The sequence below is a fragment of the Tympanuchus pallidicinctus genome, unplaced genomic scaffold (genome assembly GCF_026119805.1).
Source record: "Tympanuchus pallidicinctus isolate F22 unplaced genomic scaffold, pur_lepc_1.0 scaffold2, whole genome shotgun sequence".
Taxonomy (NCBI): domain Eukaryota; kingdom Metazoa; phylum Chordata; class Aves; order Galliformes; family Phasianidae; genus Tympanuchus; species Tympanuchus pallidicinctus.
Genome location: NW_026294721.1, coordinates 51,789,760 through 51,813,460, shown reverse-complemented (window position 1 = coordinate 51,813,460; position 23,701 = coordinate 51,789,760). Strand labels below are relative to the sequence as shown.

General features: G+C 38.8%; 1 protein-coding gene and 2 long non-coding RNA genes across 4 annotated transcripts in view; all 3 read left to right on the top strand.

Moving 5' to 3' along the window:
* Positions 1-2,262: 2,262 nt before the first annotated feature.
* LOC128080008 (uncharacterized) lies at positions 2,263-6,814 on the top strand. Of its 2 annotated transcripts, none has more exons than XR_008206428.1 (3): positions 2,263-2,321; positions 4,349-4,490; positions 6,746-6,814. It is a non-coding gene; the product is annotated as an uncharacterized LOC128080008 (long non-coding RNA). The 2 variants fall into 2 exon arrangements; XR_008206427.1 differs by having other exon boundaries at positions 4,349-4,506; positions 6,746-6,813.
* Positions 6,815-12,758: 5,944 nt separating this feature from the next.
* LOC128080017 (uncharacterized) lies at positions 12,759-16,019 on the top strand. Its single transcript, XR_008206441.1, has 2 exons — positions 12,759-13,391; positions 14,356-16,019. It is a non-coding gene; the product is annotated as an uncharacterized LOC128080017 (long non-coding RNA).
* A 6,357-nt stretch (positions 16,020-22,376) lies between these two features.
* The window catches only part of PAPSS1 (3'-phosphoadenosine 5'-phosphosulfate synthase 1), a 37,704-nt gene continuing 36,379 nt past the window's right edge, over positions 22,377-23,701 (top strand). The window contains exon 1 of the mRNA XM_052681769.1: positions 22,377-22,652. Within this exon, the coding sequence (XP_052537729.1) occupies positions 22,593-22,652 (60 nt within the window). The 5' untranslated portion in view covers positions 22,377-22,592. The remainder of the gene's footprint in view (positions 22,653-23,701) is intronic.

Here is a 23,701-nt window from a genome sequence, read left to right as displayed (position 1 = left end):
AAATATTTACTTACTTTCACAGGCACATCTTACAGCTGACACTGAACTGCATGCTGCCATAGCTACACTACTTTCAGTAGCTGAGCTAGTTCATTTGAATGCAGCTCTCGTTTCTATTTAAAACAACAGAGAAATAACTTCACAAATCTACAACATCCATGGCTTGAGCTGCCACTGACTTACTTTTTTTGCATACCATAACATATAAAATGTTGAAATAGTAGGCTACATATATCAACAAGGAAAAACACCTTACATGTAACACACTGTTACTCTATGATGACTGTGGAGGAATTACATGCTAAGCCATAAAAAAACAGCTGGATTTCAAACTGTTTCTCGAGATGCCTCATCAACATTAACTCCTCAGGGAATACTCAAGGCATTCCAAGATTTTGACCCATGCTTTGAACTTAGTTTTCTTAGTATTGGAACTTAGCATCTATCAGTAAAACCTATTTGGATTTAGGTTTTTATTTTTATTTTTTTTTTAACTTCGTTGTTAAGAATTGCTCCTGCTCTAAAATTGCCTTTCTTACAGTTAACATATTACAGATCCTGTTACTACAAGTAAAGATGTGCTATTGAATGGGTAAACTGACTACATTCTTAAAAACAGAGTTTGATTTAGACTAATTTTCAGTTTGCTGAAATCTATACCATCCTGCACTAAACCTAGATATATTTATTCACCCTCTATTTCAGGGAAGTATGTCCAGAAAGACACATAAAAGGGGAGGAGACCAATAAATTATGTCTTACAAAATACAATACAAAACCCACTGTTTCTCAGCTGCCCCCATCTATCTTGCTTTGTATTTAAATCATTCCATTTTTATCCTAAAAATAGATCAACATTATTCAAATAACAATAGTTTATAATTTGATTTAAATATCCTATTGCAGCTTTTCCTTGACTTGTCTCTTCAGTACAATGCCCTCTACATACTTACATATATTTGTTATTGTTCATTATAAAAAAATCAAGATACAAAAACACATTCAAGTAGATAACTCTTAAAGATTAATTTACTTTTAAAGTTATGCTCCAGACTGGTTAAGAGATGCATACAAAGATACAAGATAAAATCCATTTTTACTGACTGAAGTTTTAGAACTTCAACATTTACTGTATATCATGTAACTTTCTTTAGCCAGTTTAAAAAGAGAAAAGAAGAAAATCCACAAAAAGCGACTTTGATAAAACATTTACTTCCTCCTTACAGTCAAAGACACAGACTAGACATTCATCTTAATTCTGATGCATAATCTGCTAAAATTAAATAAAATTGAGCAAATTTTATTACATAGAACTAGATTCTCTAAAGAACAATTTAGTAGATTATTTTCTGCACCCTGAAAGAGGCAGTGAGTTAAAGCTTGAAGTTAAAATAATCTGACCTTGAAGTTAGCAGACAGTAATAAACAAATTCTCATTCCAAATTTAGTTGATTTTCTTCTACCTAATCCATAGAACTCACAAAATTGTCAGTACTGAAAAGAGGAGTCTGATCAGGATTACCATCAGTAATGCTTTCAGAAAAACCAGTAAAAGCAATTCTTTTAACTGTTCTTAAAATTGAGCAGTTTTTGTATGTACACCTCCCATAACATGTTAGTTGAGAACAATGACATATAATCGACAACCATACAAAGAAGTTAAGCTGACCATTAAAGAGCACATAACTAGATTACCACACTAGAAAGAGCTAATTGGAAAAGAATGAAAAAGCTTACCCACATTCTAGGCCTATAGAAAAAAACCCAAAAGGAGCAATCTCCAGAGAGAAAAGCTTCCTCTGTCAAAGTCAGCCCTTAAATGGGGCCTAGGAGAGGTGCAGCCAGGCTCCACCCCTTCTGGTCACACAGCTGAATTGCCTTCACCTGTGCTCATTGCTGACTCGTTGTGTCAGCAATGTGCTTCACCTGGCTGACTCATTGCTTGTATCAAGTGATCAATCAGAGGTTCAGGCCATGATTCAGTAGCTCCCACACAGATGACCGTATCAATAAGCTTTCAGACGATATTGATACCCACAAGATTATTATACAAAGTAAGTGTTTGGAAAGCCGTTTTCTTTAAATATCTATTAGAGATATTCAAAGATGTAGTGGAAATGATAAATTAGGGCTTGAACCAATGATTGAGCACCTGGTGGGAAGGTGGGGCCAACTCAGGGCTGCTCAGGTGCATGCAATGTACCTGAGTGACCAGAAGGGGTATAGCCAGGATCCACCCCTTCCCAGACCTCATTTAAGGGTTGGTGGTGGAGGTAGGGGTGTTTTGGTGGAGTTTCCTGCATACTTGCAGTCTTCTGAGTGTGAGTGTTTTTGTTCTTGTAGTCTGTGTCAATGGCTTTTGTGTTTGAGTAAGTCTTCACTTGTTGCAGCTTAGAGCTTTGCTACTATGTTGTTGCTTTTCATTGTTTTGTGAAGAGTTATAGAATTGCAGGGCTTGGAAGAGCTCTGTAGAGTTTGTTCAGTTCACTTCCCTGGTAAATAGGGTTTCTACAGTGGGTCTCACATGTGAGCATCCAGATAATACTTAAATATTTTTAGAGGAAAATCTATCACTTATCTGGCCAGCCTGTGTGTTATATGTAATATGAAATAAAAAGTTTTTTCTTTTTTTTCTGAAGTTTTTCTTTCTATTTCATAAAGTGCTTTCTTCTTTCCCTATCTATGGCTGCAGTTCAAATATTCTTCAGTAATTCTAGGCAATGAACTGATATTCTGTTTTAGCAACATGCTGTAAATCTATCAAGCTAGTGTTACACCTAACACATTGTACTGGCTAAGAAAAATTACTAGAAAATTATTACTCTCTCTATCTCTGAACTTTACAGTAGAGAACATTTTAGAGTGAGAACACTTATGGGTGTAGTAAGTGCTGCAGAACATTCCAAATACCTGCATTTATGCCCTTGGGTAGTCCCAGTAAATTACTTTAATAATTGCTGTTGGCTTTGTGATTTTAACTGGTTTAGCATTGCTCTGTACTTGTCTAAAATTACAGAAGAAATAAACTGTGTGCTTTTTGCAAACTGCAACTTTCTATTGCAGAAACACAGTATTTCAGTTTGGCTTGCCTATAAATGTTGAGTTTCAAAAATGTTTGTTACATGTCCATAAAAAGCATATTTAACTTTTTCAGTAACTTGCTGCCTTGGGGATGCGTACAGCAAACACCTGTCCGTGCTGCTGCGCAGCCATCCATATAGCACTGGGATTCTGACTAACTTTTGTATGCATATACTTTACTGAGGATCTGTTAGAACAGTTCAAAATGAAGCAACGTAGCTTTTAATAACATTGGGATGGAACTACTCTGGAATTCTGTGGAATTCTATGTGCTAAGAACCCTGTCAAATATGTAGCACCCATCTGATAAAAGTACTTGGAATGTATTGTTAATGCATTTCTATAGAAACAGGGGTGTGAGCAGGCATCACAAACTCTGTGGTTTCTGATGTAATTAAAATATTTTCATTTAATAGCAAAATATTGTTGTTCTCATTCCAGGAACCTAACATTGCAATTCAGTGTTTTACCCAAATGTTTTCTTTCAAGTTTTCATAAAAAGCCTTAGAAACCACACTGCACATGACTTTAGTGGATTATGTTTGGGCTTTCTTGCATAAACTTAATGGCTACCTTATAATTGTAGCAAAGAGGAACTGCAATACATGGTAAATATCAACTTCACTGCTGCTGGAAAGCTCACCATTTGTTTCTGAGAAATAAATATTCTGACCTTTTAGTCTGCACCTGACTGAGATATTGAGGTCTGTTAAGGTGTTTCCATAAACTTTAGTACATTAAACTATACAAGGAGAGAGCTGGGATCTAACTCATGTTAAATATGCTGACAATGCTTTTAAGTGAAATTGCAATGCAGTACATCTACCAGAAGGGAGGGTGCAATTTTCCTTGGGGTATGAATGTTACAGAGTTTATTACAGAACATTACTGCAGGTGAAAGTCATTTTGGAAAAAGATCAAAATGTAACATAAGCAGTACAACCTGACAAATTCTTAACTTAAACGAACAAACAAATCAAAACCAATAAACAACAAATCAAAATCAACCAACAATAAAACAAAACAAACCATGATACTTGGTCTTCTGAAATAATTCAGTTACTGAATCTGATTTTGGAAGGCACACGAGTTACTGTAATCCAAGTGATGGACAATTAAAATAAATTACCCTAATTGTAATTGCTTTATTATATTGTTTGGTTAAACTACATCATTTGTACCAATTGATGCTTTCTATGTGCTACCAAATGGTCACAAACAACAATACAAATCTATCATCTTCTGTTTTCTTTTGTTTATTTAATAGGATCCAATGCAGAAAATATTTTTTGGAAAAATTTCTTGCTGGAACCATGGGAAAAACATGCAGTGGGAAGAAAACAACTAAGGACAAAATAGATTTATCATATCAAAGGCTTCCTTTCTCTCTCAAAATAGATTAAAAGCAGGTATTATTTTTATCATGTAAGTAAAAGCTAAAGAGACATTGCGAATGTGAGTTTGTGATACAAATATCTTGAAAATACTACAACTCTTAACTTCGTGTATTTCGATGTAGCAAATAAACAGATACAGAAACTTGCTGAGGGAGTGGTGGCTGGCTAAATAAATACACAGAAACTCCTGTGTTTTGCCATGTTGCAAACTATAATAACACTTCAAAGTTTTGGACAGATTCCCTTGTATTATTGGTTAGGGTGTAGCTCTGTGGAAAATTGTAAATGTTGTCTTTTGGTATTTACTTAAGAACCCTTTGTAATCTTCAGCTGTATTTATAGCTTAAAGAGGGAAGAAATCAAAATTAAAGAGGCCTGCTTGAGCATCCTTTGTAATCAAATGGTTTTCCCATTTCTCCTTAAAATAAAAGCATAGCCCATGTGCTTGGCTGCCTTAGGAGACCACCCGAAGAGTTTACAAGCTCAGACCTAGTGCTAAATGTCTCTGGAAAAGCAGAAGCTGCAGAATTTGCATCAGGGAGTGGTGGATAAACTTGTTCATTTTTGTAGGACCAAGGGGCCTCTTGGGAGCTCTGAGGTCTTCCCTCTGTGAGGCCCCAGGATGCCCACTGCCTTTTGCGTTTCCTGACCCAGCAGAGCCAACAGCACCACTGAAATGGCCTCCTTGATAGTTGCTTTGTCTGTGGCAGCATCAAGCCCCAATGCCAAGGCCCTGTGACAAAACTTGTCTGTCCCAGAATGGAAGGCTTGAGTGGCAGGCGCCCCAAGATGTGCAGCAACAGCCTGGAGCCCATGAAGGCAAGAGCTGCCAGGTCAGAGCTGCAGCAGTGGGCTGTATGCTGGCACTGAGCCACATGATTTCAGCACAGCCCAGGCTTGCCTGTGCTGTGTAGATGGGAGGAAAGGTGATGTGAGGGAGCTGCTCCATGGACCTTCCAGGGGAATGAGTACAGTTACTGGCTGCCTTGAGGGCAGTGCAACTGTAGAAGTCAATTGTTACTGAACAAGGGCACCAAAACCCAGAGCCCAAGACTGGGAGTGATAGAGCTGTCCATCAGTTATGTTATTTAGACTTTTATAAACTGTTTCCATCATAAACAACGTGGTCAAAGAAGAGCTTTTAAGTTTTGGCTTTCCCCTGTTGCTTACAAGATGCTTAAGGCAAGGCTTTAATGAGAAAGGGTTTTTATTAGACCAATTGCTTGTGTTGGCAAAACCAGCTGAGCTTTAGGACAAACAGAACCTCTGGGTTTGTGCTGTAGAAAGCTGTCATGGAATCATAGAATTGTTTGAGTTGGAAGGGGCCCCTAAAGGCCATCTGGTCCAACTCCCTGTACTGAACAGGGACACTTACAGCTCTGTTAGGAGCTCAGAGCCCCTCCAGCCTGACCTTGGCTGTCTCCAGGGATGGGGCATCCACTGCCTTTCTGGGCAACCTGTGCTGGTGCACCTATGCCCTTTATGTAAATGTAGTCTTCTCTATGTCCTAGCTAAATCTCCCCTCTTTTAGTGTGAAACCTTTTCCCCTTGTTGTGTTACAGCAGACCCTGCTAAAGAGTCTGTCCCTTTCTCCTTACATTCCCACTTCAGATACTGAAAGGCTCTCTCAGGTCTCCCCAGAGCCTTTTTTTCACCAGGCTGCACAGCCCTAGCTCTCTCACCTAGCCTGTCCTCACAGGGAGGTGTTCTAACCCTTGGGCCATTTTTGTGGCTTTCCTCTGCACGTGTTCAAGTAAGTCCTCATCTCTGCTGTACTGACTATTCCCTCTCTGGATGTATCTGTGTCATAGGTACATAAAATTCAAGAACTCCTTTCCATTCTGCCAAAAACTCACTAAAACTTGAAAGCAGTTTCTGTTGAGGTGCTATCCCTGGGGAGCAAATTGTTTTCATAGGTGGTATACAAGAGCTTTACCAGAAGAGGTTCTGGCTCTGAATTGTTATATAGTGAAAACAATTCCTTATTTGCTGTAATGGAAACGAAAGTAGAACTGCTCAGATAGGACACAGATCGACCTCCCATAACTGCATTGGAAATGTCCCAGAAGTAGTTATAAGAGCAGCTGGGTATGCTGTGAAAGGAACAGAATAGTAAAGTTTTCCAAAATTTCAAGTAAGAGAGCCCAGTTTATTGCCAGCTAACCTAGGTCCTGGTGATCAGATCACAGCTGCATATCACTTAAATTTTATTTCTTTATATTTGGACAGAAAACTTGTTGCCTTTTTACCTGCTTTTCTTTTTCTAGAAAGAAGGTAGGATCAGAGAAACTCTTGTGGACTATGGAGTCCAGCTTCTTCCTGCAACTTAACTGATAATATAACCCCACTTGTAAATTTATGAAATTTTCATCTTAAAACAACTTGGAAGGGTTTTTTTTTTTGGTCTTTTTTTTCTCTACTGCATACCCTTGTAATGAAGCTGCTGAAGTAGTTTTTATCCCAGACATATGAAAATATTTGTCATAAAAATGTATCATGGAAATTACAATATATGCAGGTGATCTTATGCTGAAACTGAGTTGTTCTTAAATTCTTTCCTTCTGGTGGTATTCTTTTTCCCCCTTTCATTATCTCCAGTATATTCAGAGAGTGATAATACACATTTCCTCACATTTCAAGTGGATAAATAATAATAAGATTATAAACTATATAATATAAATCCTTTTAAATCTCTTTCATCAGGATTGTTGTCCATTTGGCACTATTCCAGAAAAGGCCATACCAAAATCTTACATAATGGATTGAACACTTGCATGTCTATAGGGTAACATTTTTTCATACTAGTTCTGCCTGAGGGGATGTGATTTTGCTCCAACAGATGAAAATACTGATTTATTATTTTTTTTTATTTACCTAAGCCTCTTTTCTAAATCATAAACCTTTAGCAGGTAGTAGAAAATTCCTGTTAGTGATTTGAAAGGGGACGACTTTGGACTTTGTACTTTTAAACTCACCCACTTTCTGTAACTGAAGTTCAATGACCTTTATGATGTTCTAGGCGTTTTCTGCTTTGGCACTGCCTCCAAACTTTGTCATCAGAAAATGTCATAAGCACACTTACGGTGTGCCAAAATTAGTTATGATACTATCCACTATTTTTAGTCTACAAACTAATCCTAGAAAATTCAGCTGGTAACTTTGCTCCAAACATATACTTCCCGTTTCAGTGTAACACGTTGAATCTTTCTATTTTTGCCCTGGTAATGAAGATAGTACAGTCTGTCCAACACCAAGAAATCTATGTTTTTCTGTGATTTTGATCTGATTCCAGTTCATTCCTTAGCCTTAAATTCTTATTTTCTCTTACATGGTAATCTTTCTCATTTTCAGCTAAGTTTTGAAAGACTTGTGTATCAAAAGGTTTCATGATGTCCATCAAAATTAGGCTTACTGGTTTTATTTTAAACAAGGAAAAAAAGGAGTTGTTTTGCATTTATCTGAAAAAGGCATCCAGGTTGACCTCGTACAGTCCTCTTCCTGTGAAAGACTTCTTTACCCTTCACTTCTTTTCAAATTTACATTTAAGTTGATGTATTGGTAATTCTTATGTTGGGTGTTTTAAAACCTGGCATACTACTAAAGTTTAATAGGCTTGTAGTTTACTAGGTAACTTTCTCTTCTCTACCCATATTTCATTTGTTGATCTTGAGTAATATGACACAGTACTTGCCTTGTTTGCTTTATTAACCAGTCCCCTGCTTTTCAGGTCACTATTTAAGGCACAGTAACAGAGGTAAAATATATGTATTATAAAAATGTGCTCAGGAAGGAGTACTGTGCTATTGAAGCAGGACTGAGCTACCTGAATAAACAACTACACATTAAGTTAAGCCAGGCAGTGCATGAGGAAAGATTGCCTGAATTATAAATGTAAGTGATAGGAGACAGAAGCAGAGAGAACAGTGAGGGTCTCATAAAACACCACTTTTGTTGTTTCTGCTGTCTTTCTCAGGTGTGTTTTCTAACTAACATGTACTGGTGGTTTTTTTTGTGATATCTACATGAAAACATGGAAGATGCTTAAACTGCACAGAAAAGAGGAATGGTAACAGCTCAGCTGCTTCAGCTTCCAATTAAACAATCTTTGTGTTGCTCTAATGTAATGCTGTCTACAAACAGTGGACTTTGTCTTCCTTCTCTCTTTTCCTCCTTCCCACTGTTTCTGTCCTCTCTCCACTGCTCACTGCCAAGCTTTGTCCCCTTCTTGCCTTTTTTCTGGAGCTCATTAGGCCCTTCAGTGAGCCATCCTGATCACTAATATAGCAAAGAATGCATCTCGTACACCGTATTTCTCAAAGCAGCATGTGTGTTCTCTAGGATCCAAGGGATTCATGTTATTTTTATTAAATTAGTTACTACTAAAGTGAAAAACTTTCAAAGTAAATTAGAAAAGCTGGAGAAGCCACATATTTTTATTTTTAAAAAACAGTCATTTCAAATTTGGTTAAAGGTAGACTTTCTACCAGTGGTGAAGGCATAAATGGTTTAAGGATAACTTTGAAAATCCTATACTGCATTTAAAGCAAATTACTCCTTTTTGAAGGGAACTTAGAAATGTTCTTTTAAAATCAGTTATGGTAGAAAGGTTACCCTCCATGAGTGGTAATAAGCACATAAATGGAAAGCATTTGGCTGCCTGCCTAATGGTCAGTAAATCCGCAGGGGCTGTATCTAAACTAGGGAATAAAAGAAGGTGGCTTGCTATAACTGTCTTGTTTGAGTTAATCAGAACATTAGAACAGAAATGCCTGTTTCTCTTTGTTATTAGAAGTCACTGCGATTTACCATAACAATTGCTAATCAGCTTGGTCATATGTATCACTGTTATATTCTACATTCTTAAAAGATGCCACTTGTTTTTTTCATTTTTTTTATATTATTCTGACTTTCTCAAATGCACTTCCTCATTAGCTCATGGTGTTTTTTTTTATCAGAGTTTACTTCAAAACAGAACAGAAAAGATGCATCAACTGCACAGTATTTTACTGGCCATCGTGCTATAGGTTGTTGTCAGAATTTGCAGAAAGCACAAGCAAATACAAAGATCAAGGTATTTCCGTAAGGAATGGTACAAATGTCTGCTGTGCAGCAGATATTTGAAACTGATTTTTTCCAACTAGGTACAGCACTGGAGAACTGAAATTTTTAAGGTATCCTGCATTTCTATTATTTCGTGAAATATTAAAACTTGTATATTAGATCCTCACAATATTCATCTGAAATTTATTTTAAAAATACAATTCCAGGGTGAAATAATTTTACCATTTGTCCAGTGCTGTAGAAAGGGACCATCAAAGAGAACTGCAAAAATTTCAAGAAGGAATCTGGACTCCTGCTCATTGAGAAAGGAACTGGATTTTCCCTTTCAGCGGCATCTGCAAATGAAGCCATTTAGCATTCCCAGTAATGATTCCAGTGAAATCTGATTTCTGCTTACTAAAGAAGGAACATCAAGTTAAAGTTTCTGTAAGGCATGAGTGTGAAGTTTCACCATTCACCTGGAAATATAGAAGGCCTTGGTATTTCCCGCTAGGCTCTGGCTCTCCCATCATTGTTTGTCTTACTCTGCCATGGATACTACAAAGCCTTGACCACAGATCAGAGCTGTTTCTCTTGAAGCCAGAGCACCTGAAAAGAAAACTGATGCCTTTTTTAAACAGTAATATTCAAAGAGATACAGTGATTTGTCCTACATTTTTGAAAACAATGTCTCTTGGATGAGATTTTTTTTTGTTAATGTCCTGAAATGTAAAGAGATGGTCAATGTTTACCATGCCTGCTATTTCAGGGACATGCCTATTAAGGTGAAGGAAGGCATCTGTTTTCCTGGGCATCAGATAGATTAATCACAAAGGCCAGAAGCTTGTGGGTTTCCTTAGTGCCAAAGAATGCATTTTCCTTCTAATTTTTTTTAAACCACAGTGAATCAGGGGCTTCAAATGAAGCGAAAGATTACGGATTCCGAGGGGAAGACTGTCTTGATGTATCACAAGGGTGGCTATAACTGTTAATCCTAAAAGAGAGCCTTTCAAGCTAATGGTTTGATAACTGTGGTCTTAGATGGAAAGGGTGAGGCTGAATTGAGGAGAGAAAGAAATTATCCAAACCTACCAAATTATATAGAGACTAAGAAGTACCATGTATGCAGAAGTGTGTGCACAGGGATGGATGCTCCCATGTTTTCCTTCAGTCAGAAGATATATTGCTGTGTCATTGCAGAACAAGATGGCTGCTCATTTTGTTCTCTGAGCTGTGAATCTTATGGAAAGGTGGAAAACTGCATGCTGGATCTTAGCTACGCTTTTCTGAGTAAATAATATGAAAAGCTTGCATTGTTTGAAGTTCAGGGAAAAGTGGGAAAGTCTGCAAGAAGTTTGTGTTCTATGTGTCAAACAAACTGTTCTGTATGAAAGAACTGGCAGTGAACATTGTGCCTTGAGCCCTCTCATGACATGTGTAGGAAAGAAATGACTGGTTTTATAGTTTTGTTGAATGCAAATGTTCAACTGTATCTATACCTCTCCTACACACCTAAAAAGATTTTTTTTTTTTTAAAGGCAAGTGTATAAGTTGCTTATCTTGGCTTTCTCTTCTTTTTTTTTTTTTTTTTTTTTTTAATCAGGTTAGCCCATCCCTTCCTAACTACCCTTCTGGGAATTTTTCCAAGAAATGTATGAAATGTGTTCTCTGGGCTAAAAAAGATGCATTCAACTGTACTTTTACAATTTTAGATTACACAGGAAGATTATGGAGGACATTGTCATATATCAGATCAGAATAAATTTTAATAGGCTGCTGTGTAAGTACACACAGGCTGGATCTTGATGTGGTTTCCCACAGTAGTTGCTTTAGGCTTTCATCTAGTGCAGTTTTCATGGAGTGCTATAATGACAGGTTCCACAAAACCCTCCTTATTCATTTTCAGCTCTGCAATACCAAAACAGAAAAAAATCTGTAGAGAACAACTAGGTGCTAAAAATGCACTCTGAAACAAGCACTTTTGTAGCTAAATTCTCTCTTCACACACTGAGGGCAGGTCACTATTAGCTCTGCTGTAAAACTGCAAGTATAGACAAATGTAAGGGATGCAAGAGAATGGAGACTGTTCCAGGCACACGAGGCAAGGTGAATGTGAATGGCAGCAAGAAATGAAGTAATTTTATGATACGGGTCAATTGAACAAGAACAAAAGTACTAGACACAAAGGCTCAGGATCACATGGAGCTACCCCCACAGCAGGTAGCCAGCTGTTCGTATGCAGCTTTGAAAACATGTTCTGGTTTAAGTCATGTAACAACTTTACCGAACTATGGACTAAAAGCAACGTGAGCTGAAATTAAGTTTAATGGGTTGCTATGAAAATACTATTTCTAAACCAAAGCATTTTGACAAAACAGTAATGATGCTCTTAAAAAAACCAAAAACAACAACAACAAAAACTTAACAAGCAGTTTGTTTAAATTGTTCAGTTATAAGGAACTTATTCCATCTCTGTCTGGACTGTATTTTGGGTTAACTAGAGATTTATGAGATTGTACATATCATAAACAAGAAATAGCTGTATTTCCTGTCACGACCCTCCTTGTGATCATCGCAGGTTTCTTTTTGTACAAAGGGCTAAATGACAGCATTATCCCACTCCCCTCTAAAAAACCTGGTTGATTGAAAGATGGCTAAAGTAGTCCTTTGGCAGTAAACAACCTTGTTGCAGTAACAAGACTGTGCTCTTCCATCTGTTCCATTGACCAGCTACAACAGAGGGAATTTAAAGGTACCTTACTTCTGTGTAGTCAATATAGTTATTTAGACAAATTATTGAGGTCAGAGTATCTTGCCTTACAACCTAACCAACTCAAGCCTCTTGCTGCTACCCCTCTGATTTATTAGATTGAATTTAGGTAGCACTGTGTTGACTCACTGTGGGGTGAGTACATAGCTTGTGTTTAGATGTGTTAAGCTAAATGAAATGTAACAATTTTTTCCTATGCAAAACAACCATGATGTTTATTAATTACCCTAATTTATCAGTGAATATGATAACACTGGAAATGTTGCAAATGATGTTTATGAGATGCTGACACTTTTCTCTAAAATTTACCTGGGAAGAACAATTTTAATTGAGAAAGAAGAGGAAACTGTACACAAATAACTATAATTCAAGTAATTTTATCTTGTCATTTTATCAGACTAGCAGAAAATTGAAATAGGAGACTTTGTACGAAAGGATAACTGGCTATGAATTCAGTGATGAGTTTGCTAGAAGTGCCTCACTCTACAAATCCAAAGCTTTCTTTGTTTTCTACTTTAACTTCCTCCGTTATGCTTCTTTGTCCTTCCTATCCAAATGTTTTTGTTTTTTTTTCAAGTTACTGTGACCTCTGTTTTTCATTCTATCATAGCATCTTGAAAGATGATTCTGCAACCTAATTTTCTTGTGAACAAAGGCATACTGTTGAAGTGTTCTTTCGTCTTGCATGGTTCTTTTTTTTAATCATTTCAATCCAAGTCTGAGTAATACTGTAAATATGAAGAAATATTTATCATAATAATCTCCTAAAATTTTCCTAGTAACTATTGAGCATTCTGCTGAAACTTACTTGAGTCATTTGTAAATTAACACGTGAATATATTTTAAACACTGAGTGTGGATTTTAGAGCCACGCGCAAATACAACCTTTATAAGGATTGAGAGATACCAAACAAAATGCAATCACATCATTCATGACCAAATGAAACACAGTGTAATAAATGAGTAGATGCCTACTACTACAGGTCAGCCTGCTCCTTGGACTCTTACCAGATTGTGCTGTTTGCACGCAGTCCACTGAGCTTGATATATGTTAAGATTCTGTAGTATAAAGAGACTGCAGGTGCTTGTATTTGTACTGTGAGGTGCAAACCAATGCTCCCTTTTGAAACCGAACATGCAGTTCAACAAACTGACACCTATGCCTATTGTTGACGCTTCAGAGTTCTTTGTTTAAACAACTTCCAAGAGGGGTTTGATTCACATGGAGAGTGTTTCAGTTTTCAGGGCATGCATAGATGTAGAAGCAAAGTCTTAGGAAGCTGCCCAAAAACCCTAAAATATCATCTGTCAGTACTTACAGTGTACCAAATTTATTGGTAGGAAAACAATATCCAAGCGCGATGTGCATTTCTCTTTATCTAAAATTGTATTTGCTCAGCATGAAGGACTTCTTCCTGCACTTGATCTACCTGCTTTTGGACAAAATGCCCAAGGAGATCTATTCTTTCTACTTTTCAATCTCTTTGCCTCTCCATCGTAAGTTTTTTCTTCTTTATCTTCTTAACCAAGTAATACGTGGTTTAAACTGTCTTTTTCTCCCATTGCAGACTAGAAAGGATATGCTGTCATACAGGCATCTCCTTGTCCAAAAGATCATAGCCAAAATGCTGTGATCCTGTGCCAACTTCCCCTGGAACTCTGCTTCAAAAAGCAGGTAAAGAAATGGCCCATGCCTTAGAATCAAAGTTTGAAGTCCAGGATAAACACAGCTCATAATCAGACAAACTTTACATATCTGCTTCATGAGTACGAATGTGTTCTATGTAAATACTGTTTATTCATAACCGTGTTTAGCAGTCATCTAGATTACTTGATTGGAATTTCTATTCAGAAAAGCTGAGATTCTTATTTAATAACTTGGAGAGAAGCAGGATGTATATATGCCCATTGGTTCTAGGTGGACAGTGAAACTGAAATAGAAATTTCCAGGCTTAAGCATTTGGTATTTAATATTTTCTTCTTGATATGGAAGTAAGTTGTTGCATTTTGTGCAAGTTGTTTGTTTTTGCAAGTCTGTAAATAATGCTGTGGTAAACTAAACTGAAGGCAAGGAACTGAAATTGTTCCACTTTTGAAGTTCTGAATGGTAGAAAGAGCAAAAGATGAACATCAAGACATTTCACTGTAGTTGCTGAATATTCATGAGGAGGACAGTCTCATTCTGACTGTAGCCAGTGAATAATTCTGTAGCACATCTCTAGCTATTTGACATTAGAGAGAAGGTCTGATAGGATAAAAAGTGGCAGGAAAGTATTATGACAAAGAAATAATAAGAACAACAAATGCTTACAGTACTTATGGAGTAATGATTCGTTCTTACTGAGATATTTCACAGTCAGTTTCAGGAGAACTTTCTAACCAGATACACACCTTCTGTTTCTTTGCCTCCTTCCCTTTCTCTCCCTTCTTTGCATGGCAATGAAAGGAACTCTTTCTATTCTTTTCCCACCTCAGTATGTGCTGTTCTGAAGGTTTCCAATGCATTGTTCACAGGGCTGTGCTTTTCAGAATTTCTTCTGCCAAAATTGAAGCTTTGCAGAACAGACACGTACCAGCCTGGAAACATCTGCTGCCTCTGAACAAAATGTCAGACTCTGGATGCAATCCTATCTGGCCTGCATAGCTTGCCCAAGATACTGCAAGTCTATTTCAGACAGTAACAACAATTCCTAGACCTTTTTCCAGGTCTCACCCTTGTGATCTTGTTTAGCTCTGTGGTTAGGAACCTCTACTGATTCAAAAGGTTATTCCAATGAGATTGCAAAACTGTGAAGAATTCTAAGGTCTACTTTTCAGAGACCTTTATAAAATGCTCCCTCCCAGTTTTTACCTTGGTTCTAGTTGTAAGAGAGAACATCTGAGGAGATGGAGAGGAATGCAGGTAACTAGGTAAATGAGTCTGATCAAAACCGTGTCTGCAAGAAGCTCTAAACTGCCAGTAGTTCTGCAGTTTCAGTTTTACTTGTGTGTCTGTCAGCATAACAGAGTATCTTGAACATTGAAGGGAGCAAAAGAAAATAAATGCTTACTCTAGCATTAAGAGATTGATCCTTAACTACTGGGCTGAAAGCCTCTTAAAAGGGGCTAAAGCCTTCAGCTCCTTTTGATTTGATTACATGCACTAATCATCTGTTCCAACTTAAGTCATGGTGAGAGATCTGGGTGCAAATGCTTCACAGGCTGTTCTCTATTGCTCTGCTCACAGCCGCAGTAAGGTCAAGCAGAGAGGTGAGACCAGTGCTACTTGGGAATGTAGTTAGCTGTCAGTTAACTAACCAGTAGTTGCTGCTGGCACCTTTAGTCAGTGGCAGGTCTGCAGGAAGTGACCAAATCTCGGTATGGCGTAACACCAAAACAGCCTGCAGTGGTTCTGCCATAACCCTGGTTAGTAATGCAGGCAGTTACACTGGGAAAATATGAATTCTAAGCTCCTCAGAGATGTCTTGAATGAAGACCTCCAGTTAAAGCTGCTTCAAGCTTGCACATCTGGAAAATATTTGTTTTTAATCCTTAAGAAAACTCTGTAGTTTGTGAAAACGTGGATTATGGAAGAGTTCTGTCTGCTCTTCACTTGAATTGCTGGGTTTAAGCACCTTCTGAACTGAATTAGTGTGTTTTGAATCTGTTAGCTTTGGCCCTTGGATGCTCTCCACTGAAATGCATTCACTGTAATTGAATACTAATAAATGCTATCACACTAGAAAACTTTATTTAATGTGTATGACAATAATATTTAGGATGAAATGTCTTCCTTTTCAAAGCTTTTTCCTCTAATTAAAGCAACGCAAAACACTAAAAAGAATGAATATTCATATGCTACAGAACAAAAAATTGAAACTCAAAGCTAAGTCTGAAATCCTTACAGTCAAGCACTAATTGTGCAGACCTATTTGAAGTGCTCTGTTTTTCAAAGGTGGTTAACATCTATGTGCTTTTAATTCCTGGCTTTTCTCCAAAATTTACATCAAAAGGTCTGATATTCAGCGACAAATAATGGAGATTCAATGTGTAAATGTCTTTTTTTCTTTGCTAGCATGCGTTCCATGATCCTCATCCTGCTTTCTAACAAGCAGATCACACTCTTCTGGAAGCCTTTTATGCACTTTTTCAGCAGTGACTCTTGTGAACCTGTCTTTCAAAGCTTAGTGATTCTGTGGCAATTCACTGATCTACTACAGTCCTTGTGTACAGCACTTCTAGCTATAAAACTTTTTCATGCAGAGTGTTTTTCAGTCTTTTAAAGCTGTAACTGCAGTGTTTGAGTATGAATTATCCTGGGACTTGCTAGCTCCATTTAGAATACTTTAGAACTTAAAAGTCCATGTATTTACCCAAACTGATAAAGACAATTTTTATTAAATTTTCTTTCAAATAAATAATTTCAAGGGTAATAATCAAGTTGCATTCCTGAGCTGTGCCATTTTTTGCACTGGCAAACTGGGTGTTACCCAATGGGTGGGTATGATTGAGATAGTTCTCTATTTAGCAGCCCAAAAATCTTTTCAGGATGGAGATTTTGCTCCTAAATGACTTATACTTAGTTGATGGACTTGTATGTTGCGAGTAATAAATTATTGAAAAGCATTCTAATAGCTCAGTTTCCATTTGAATCAAATGGCTGAGGAAGAAACCACATTAAAATATTTCTGAAAGAAATTCTTCTCTCATTAAGGAAGTTGTTTACATTCTAATTATAAATACTATAATGATATATGTATGCAGTGAGTAGCAAGCAGGAAAGTGATTGAACAGCTATGAAAAACTGGTGGGAAGGCAACTCTGAAGTACAGAGACATAAGAATTTACTCTGCAGATTTCTATGTGCAGTATTTTTACTTCAGATGAAAACCATCTTCTAATGGGAGGAATGTCCCTTTCAGCATGGAAAACAAAACCGACTTGGCAAAACATTCTTGAGGGCGTTATGTCCTACACTTGTTGATGAGAGTGAAAGTCCTTTGTATGCCCTCTTCCCTAAGAAAACAAGCTGTTAGTACATGTTTGCTTTGTTTCCCAGCTCATCTTTCCTAGCAGTTTCATAGCTCAAAAGAGCTCTTCCTTCCTTGGCTTTTGGGTAAGAGCTATTGTGTTTTTAGCCTTTGCTCACCTGACGAGCTGAATCTGCTCATCCTTCTCCCAGTTTTCTTCTCTAAACACCTACCTGTCTTCCTGCCTTCTTTTGTTTCAGTCTTAAGTGTAGAGTTACAAACAGGTCTAGCTTATTTGCAGGATTGTCATGAGGTTTTTTTTGTCTGTTCACTTGTTTGTTTTCCCGTACAAAAAGCATTTTCTGCACACATACACACTTTTTTCACATATTTAAGAAATATTTAAACTGGAACAGAGGAGAAAATCTTTAATTGTCCTATCTTTAGTTTCATTTCACCAGAGAAACCCTATGTGCAACTTGTCCATCTTGCTCCTGATGTTTAAGGAAAAAACACAGTGGTCCTTTTATCTACTAAAGACTGATAAAACAGTGAAATTATATACTAAACAAAAATTTTTAAAAAGACAGTGTAATTTGGAATATGCATAGCTACCAAACAGATCAATACTTTCACAATTTTCAACGTTGGAATTAGAACCAGAGTTTTTAGGCTGTTACTTACCTAAAGACAGAAGTACACAACAGACTGACTGTTCAGGTATCATGCTGTATGCCTGTGCTCCAGTCCAAGTAAGCAGCACTCCTGAAAATGTCAGCAGTCACTTAGTGTATAAGAGACAGGGATAGACAATTGTTCAAAAGACATTTATCCTTAGAAATCCAGTACTTAGTTTTCTTGTAAATTTAACTGTTTTTAATTATGAATAAAACAATTGAAATGCAAAGCAGAACATCACCCAAGTGAAAAGCAACTGCCTTAAATATTTCTTGTTCACTGAATGACCCCTAGTGGTCATTCTCCAGAGGAGTTGTGTAATTTTTTGCAACATATGGAGTGTGCACTATGTGCTTTTGCTTTACACCTGAAAGTCTTCCTTGTACTTGTGAAGTGAAATTAAATGCCACTTTAATGAGTGAGCACTCTACTACTTCAATGGGAGTTTTAAGCTTGAGTTCGAGTAGCTGTTCCCACCCCTTGCTGTCCCTCTTTGCAAGACAATACCTCCCTCATCTACTTCTCAGATTCGCTGCAGAGATGGCAAATGGCCACCAAGTGTAATCTCTCACCACTAGCTAAAATAGATCAAGGCTGACCACTTCATTCAAAACAGAGACTGAGTTCATCTGTCCAAAGAGCCAACGCAGCAGAGGAAATGCTGGTAACGTAATCGGACAGAGATCTCTAATCCCCTGTATTGTAGGACATAAAAAGAAATCTCAGCTGAACGTTCAGCAGCACACTGGAAAGCAAATGGCATTCTCATCACCAAGGATTTTGATTAGCAATTCTGCTGATCTTTTTGTGGGTTCTTTAAAAAGCTGAGCTGGATTGTTCTGCTGGATGCTTTTATCAATCCAGACACAAGAGAATTTATTAAATGCTTTTGCTGAAGATGGAGAGTTGGCTCCCAGAAACATTTCTTGTATTACAATCTTTCTCAGGTATACAAAGAACTTCCTATATTTGTGTATTCTGTACTTAGATGAACATATGTTGCCCACAAACATGAGCTGCATTACAAGAGAGCTATCCACATGTTAATTTGGTTAAAGTCAGGTAACAATTTAAAAGTGGTGTTTGCTGTCAATTTTTTCTTCCCCCAGAAGGTCTGTATGCTGGAAAAACTGCACCTCCAGTGGGAGACCACTGAATAAGCAACCAATGGTTAAGAGCCATTAAAGATTGCTTCCAGGTCCTACTTTTAAAAGTATTTGACAGAACAGCAACAAGCCTTTTCTATGCAAGGCAGCAATATCTATATTAAAGTTACCCTTCTCAAATAAAACACAAAAACCTGTCTGCCTGACTACTTGAGTTATGCTGTTGTAGTTTGCCTTCTTTTTTCCCCCCATAGAAAAAAACAAGTGTTGAATGTATGCATGTTTACGTGGACACGTCGTGTCATTGGAACTGGATGGCTGCCAGAGAAGGAATTCTAATATATATTCTAATTCAGGCATTCTTTTTATGTTATTGATACCTGGAATCCTTTCAAAATAATCTTGCCTAATTTTGGATGCTTTATAGACTGATTTTAGCTGTGTTGCTTCATTGAAATCTTGGGAAAGGTTGCCTCCTGAAGCACTACATTAAGAATGTCAGACATAATATTTCAATATTTTGACTATATAAATCATTTAAAACAATTGGGTTATTTTTCCTGCGTTTCTTCAGAACATAACTAAAAATAAATCAGTTTATCCTTTTCCTACTGTTGTTAGTACCTAGCTCAAATTTTCTGAAGACTGAAACTGTATGGCAACATACAGTTATGTATACAGTGTTATGGTGCCATGTATCTGATACGTAATGCAGTGCAGATTGAGACTTTTACTGTACGTTTAGGATTGATTTGTATTGCATTGTGTAAGTGGCCACATAGAAGCTGGCTCAGTAGAGTTATTCTCTGTGGCATTCTCCCTACGTAAAATTAAAGTTTTCCCTGTGAGCTGTTATTTTATGATTTCTGATTTCTGTATGTAAAATGTGCTCTGAGCTGACAGTCCTTTTTCAGTCCTTTCCTAGTATTGTGCTGTGATACTTTGTCTAAAACTTCTCTTGTGCTCAAGCCTCTTTTTCTCAGCTTTCAAATTAAAATCCAACACAGTTTCTTTCATTATTCTCTGTGCTAGATTCTAGTAATTACTAGATTCTACTCACAAATATCTTCTTTTGTTATGTGATTTACTTTTTTGAAATTAATCACAAATAGTAGTGGATGGTTTGTTTTTGTTGCTCTCAAAAGAACATTAAATTCAAACTCATTATGCTGATTTTACAGAGTAGCTGTTTGGCAGAAGTACTCAGCATCACAATCCATTCCAGAATACTGAGTCTTGGTGGTTCTTTCAAAGGCAGAGTGGTCACTTTCTTTTGGGGCCTCAGACTAGCCAAAGACTGTAGGTCATATTATCATTTCTGCCCCTCATTTTCTTGCCAGACAACATTTAGTAAGGCACAGGCACACTGCATGATGGAGAACAGTGGCAAGAGCATCTGCCACCATGAGAATGGTTTTTGAACTCTGACTGGAATCATACTAAGAAAATAACAGCAATTCATCAGATTCATCATATTATTATGAATTTCACTATGCTCCCATAGAAATTTGTTTTTGGAGTCCAGAAAACAGCTGGCTTGTATATCTAAATCATCCCATTGAGAAAGATTTCAGGAAAGTGGTATTGGAACTGACACCTTAATAGCCATGCAGCCATACATGTAACCTCACAAAGAATTCATAGGCTGTGCCTTTTCTCCAAATCTCTGTATAAACAAACACATATTTATTTCCTACATTTATAGAATGTTGTTCTTATCTCCCTCTTCAACAGCTTGAGGAGGTTAAGATCTTAGAGAAGCAAAATGCATGGGCAGTTCTGGATGGACTTACACATCTACCTTCTTATATCAAAACCATCATCACATTTTCACTGAAATGGTTAACAAGAACTGATGAAATATGGCCTATGCTTGTCACATGAGCCTCAGTAAAGCAGGTAAACATAGATTGCCTGATCTATCTAATCCAGGTGTGCGGCTTTACTATATTGTTAATATTTTACTATACTACATACACAAGTATACACAATTTTATAAAATTAGTGTGATAAAAAGGTGGTCTTTTTAAAAGTTGTTCATAAATGTTTGCTTATTACCTTCAAGATTAAGTACCTTCTCTGATTGTGTATTTATATATTTCGCTAACATAAGGTCCATTCATCAGCTTTCTCACAATGTTTTGTTGAAGGAATCATGAAGCTCCCTGAAGTCATCGTCCCTGGAGGTGTTTAAGAAACGTGTACATGTGGTACTTAGGGAAGTGGTTTAATGGGTAAAGTTGGTTATAGGTGGACAGTTGGATCAGATGACCTTAGAGGTCTTTTTCCAGTCTTTATGATTGGAAATAAGATATAGGATTATTCTTAAGCCACATAATACAACACTGTGCAGTGTGCAGTTAACCAAGCCTGCCTTCAGTGTGATTCAACAGAGAAGCTCCCAACTTGCTATTCCACAGAAGCATGATAGTTTTCATTCCACGCCTGGGTGAACATCATGTGAGAAATTCGGCTACATAAAATCCAGGGCCTCTCCCTGTCACTGTTTGTCAGAATGTCTCTATACAACAAGGGATCGTCTGCTGGACAATTTTTTTCAGGGCACCGAGCAGTACAACGTTACTGTTTAAGTCAAGACCAAACAATCAGCTTCAGTCACTGTATATCTTAGTTACACAATGATAATTCTGTCCTTCAAATTACCTGACAGCTTTTTTTTTTTTCCCTTCCTGATTTCAGAAAGGTCATTTACCTTGCATTAGGACCTTTGCAAGGATGTCTTCTTGACAAAGTGCAGTAAATGCAAGTAGGGCCTTTCAATTTCCTGTTGAAAACGTCAGAGGACAAAAAATCTACAGATGTAAATGGTCTAACGTATACACAAAATGCAGTTTGGGTTACCACGATACCGTTTTCACCTTTAGCACTTAAGTGCTAAAGCAGTGCCTTTCTTGAACTAGTATAACTAGGTCAATATTTACACAGTAAATGCCACTCATGCCAGTACAGCATCACCTCCACCATAAGCTTAGCACCTGGGTGTGTGAGAGCAATTCCCTTCTGAACTAAGAATCCAGAGACACACAGTTGTAAATTCAGGCCAAGAGCCGTTTCCTAGCTTTACTCGATGGAGAAGTCCGGCTGAAGCAGGGGGTGAATGGAAACCATACTCGCCGGGGCCACATCGCCACCAGCGCCCACTACTGCGACGCTCCAAGCCTAGCTCTGCGGCACGGACCCCTCCTCCCCTGCGACGACGTGCCGGTCGGCGGGGACGCAGCCCCGTGCCGGCAGAGCCCCGCCGACCGCCGGGGGCAGCCGAGAGCGCTCCGCCCAGCGCGGCGGCAGCGGAAATGGCGGCGCCCCGCGGCCGCCTCCACCCCTCGGGCGCGTCACGGCGCTGCGCACGCCGGGCTGCCGTCTCCCACCGCGCCTCCTTCCCTCCCTCTCTCTTTTCCTCCTCCCTCCCGCCGGGCCGCGGCTCCTCCCTGCCCTACCCGCGGCACAGCAGCCGGCGGCGGCAGCAGCAGCAGCTTCGTCCGTATCGAGCATCAGCGGGCACCGCGCGTCTTCGCCCTCCTTATTTCCCTTCATCCGTCCTCCCGCGGCCATGGAGCTGCCCGAGAGCCAGTGCAAGAAAGCGAAGCTGAGCAACAGGGTGCCGAGCTGGGTGAGCGAGCTGGCGGGCGGGCGGGCGGAGGAGCGTGGGGAGGAGGGAGACACGGCCAAGGCTCTGAGGTGATGTGGCGGCCGGCCTGGGTGCTGCCCTGCCCCGCAGAGGGAGGGATGAGGAGAGACGCGCGCGAGCCGGGACCGTTACCAGAGCGGCCGCGCGCTCCCTCAGGCGGAGTCGCCGCGGTCCCCCCCTGGAAGGCACCGTCCTGCCCCGGGGAGCCCGGGCCGCCTGTGAGAAAGGGCTGGGGGCTTCGTCCCCGCCGCTTTCGCCGCCAGCACTCTTCTTCCAGCGATGTGGCAGAAGGCAGAGTCAAGAAGGTGATGCACAATGCGGGCATTCACACAGCTAGGGTGGCCAGGACTGAGGTTCTTTGTATGCTGGGTGTTCTGTGGAAAACTGTCGAGACAGGGGTTAGAAAAAACTTAACTAAAGCCTTCATTCAAAGGAGGAGAGAGATTGGCTTACAGCACAGATCAGAATGCAGCTATTTAGCAGACACATTGAAGGCCTTCACTGGGCACATTTGATACTTCTGATGATGCAAAGCAAGTAAGAGGCAAAAAAAAAAAAAAGAGAAATAGATGCGTGATTATTGTCAAAGAGCTCTGAGCTGAAGCGGATGAGAGATAAGGTCTGGAAGTTATTTGGTATGATAGCAGCATTGCAGAGCTGTCGCTGATGCTTGCTGTGAGCAGAACAGGCCCCAGCTTTCTACTAAAAGAGTAAGAAGTCGTCATCACTGTCCTGGAAAAATGAGGAAGCTGCTTCTGTACTATAAGAGGTTAAGTAGGTGCTGTGCCATTCCGGTCCTCCTCTGCTGTGTGCGAGTTCCAACTTGTTTATGTAGCAGAGTAATGGGTAAATCACATTCTTCCAGCTCCTGTGAGGAAAAGTTGAAATCAAATATTATCAAGAAGAAAGTGAAATGAATCCTTTCTAGGTGGAGGCAGCGAAGTTTATTCTGAAGTTACACGACATCATTTAGTTTGTCTGAAGCAGAATTGTGATGGTTTTGCTCAAAGCAGGGAGATTGTGCTAAAAAA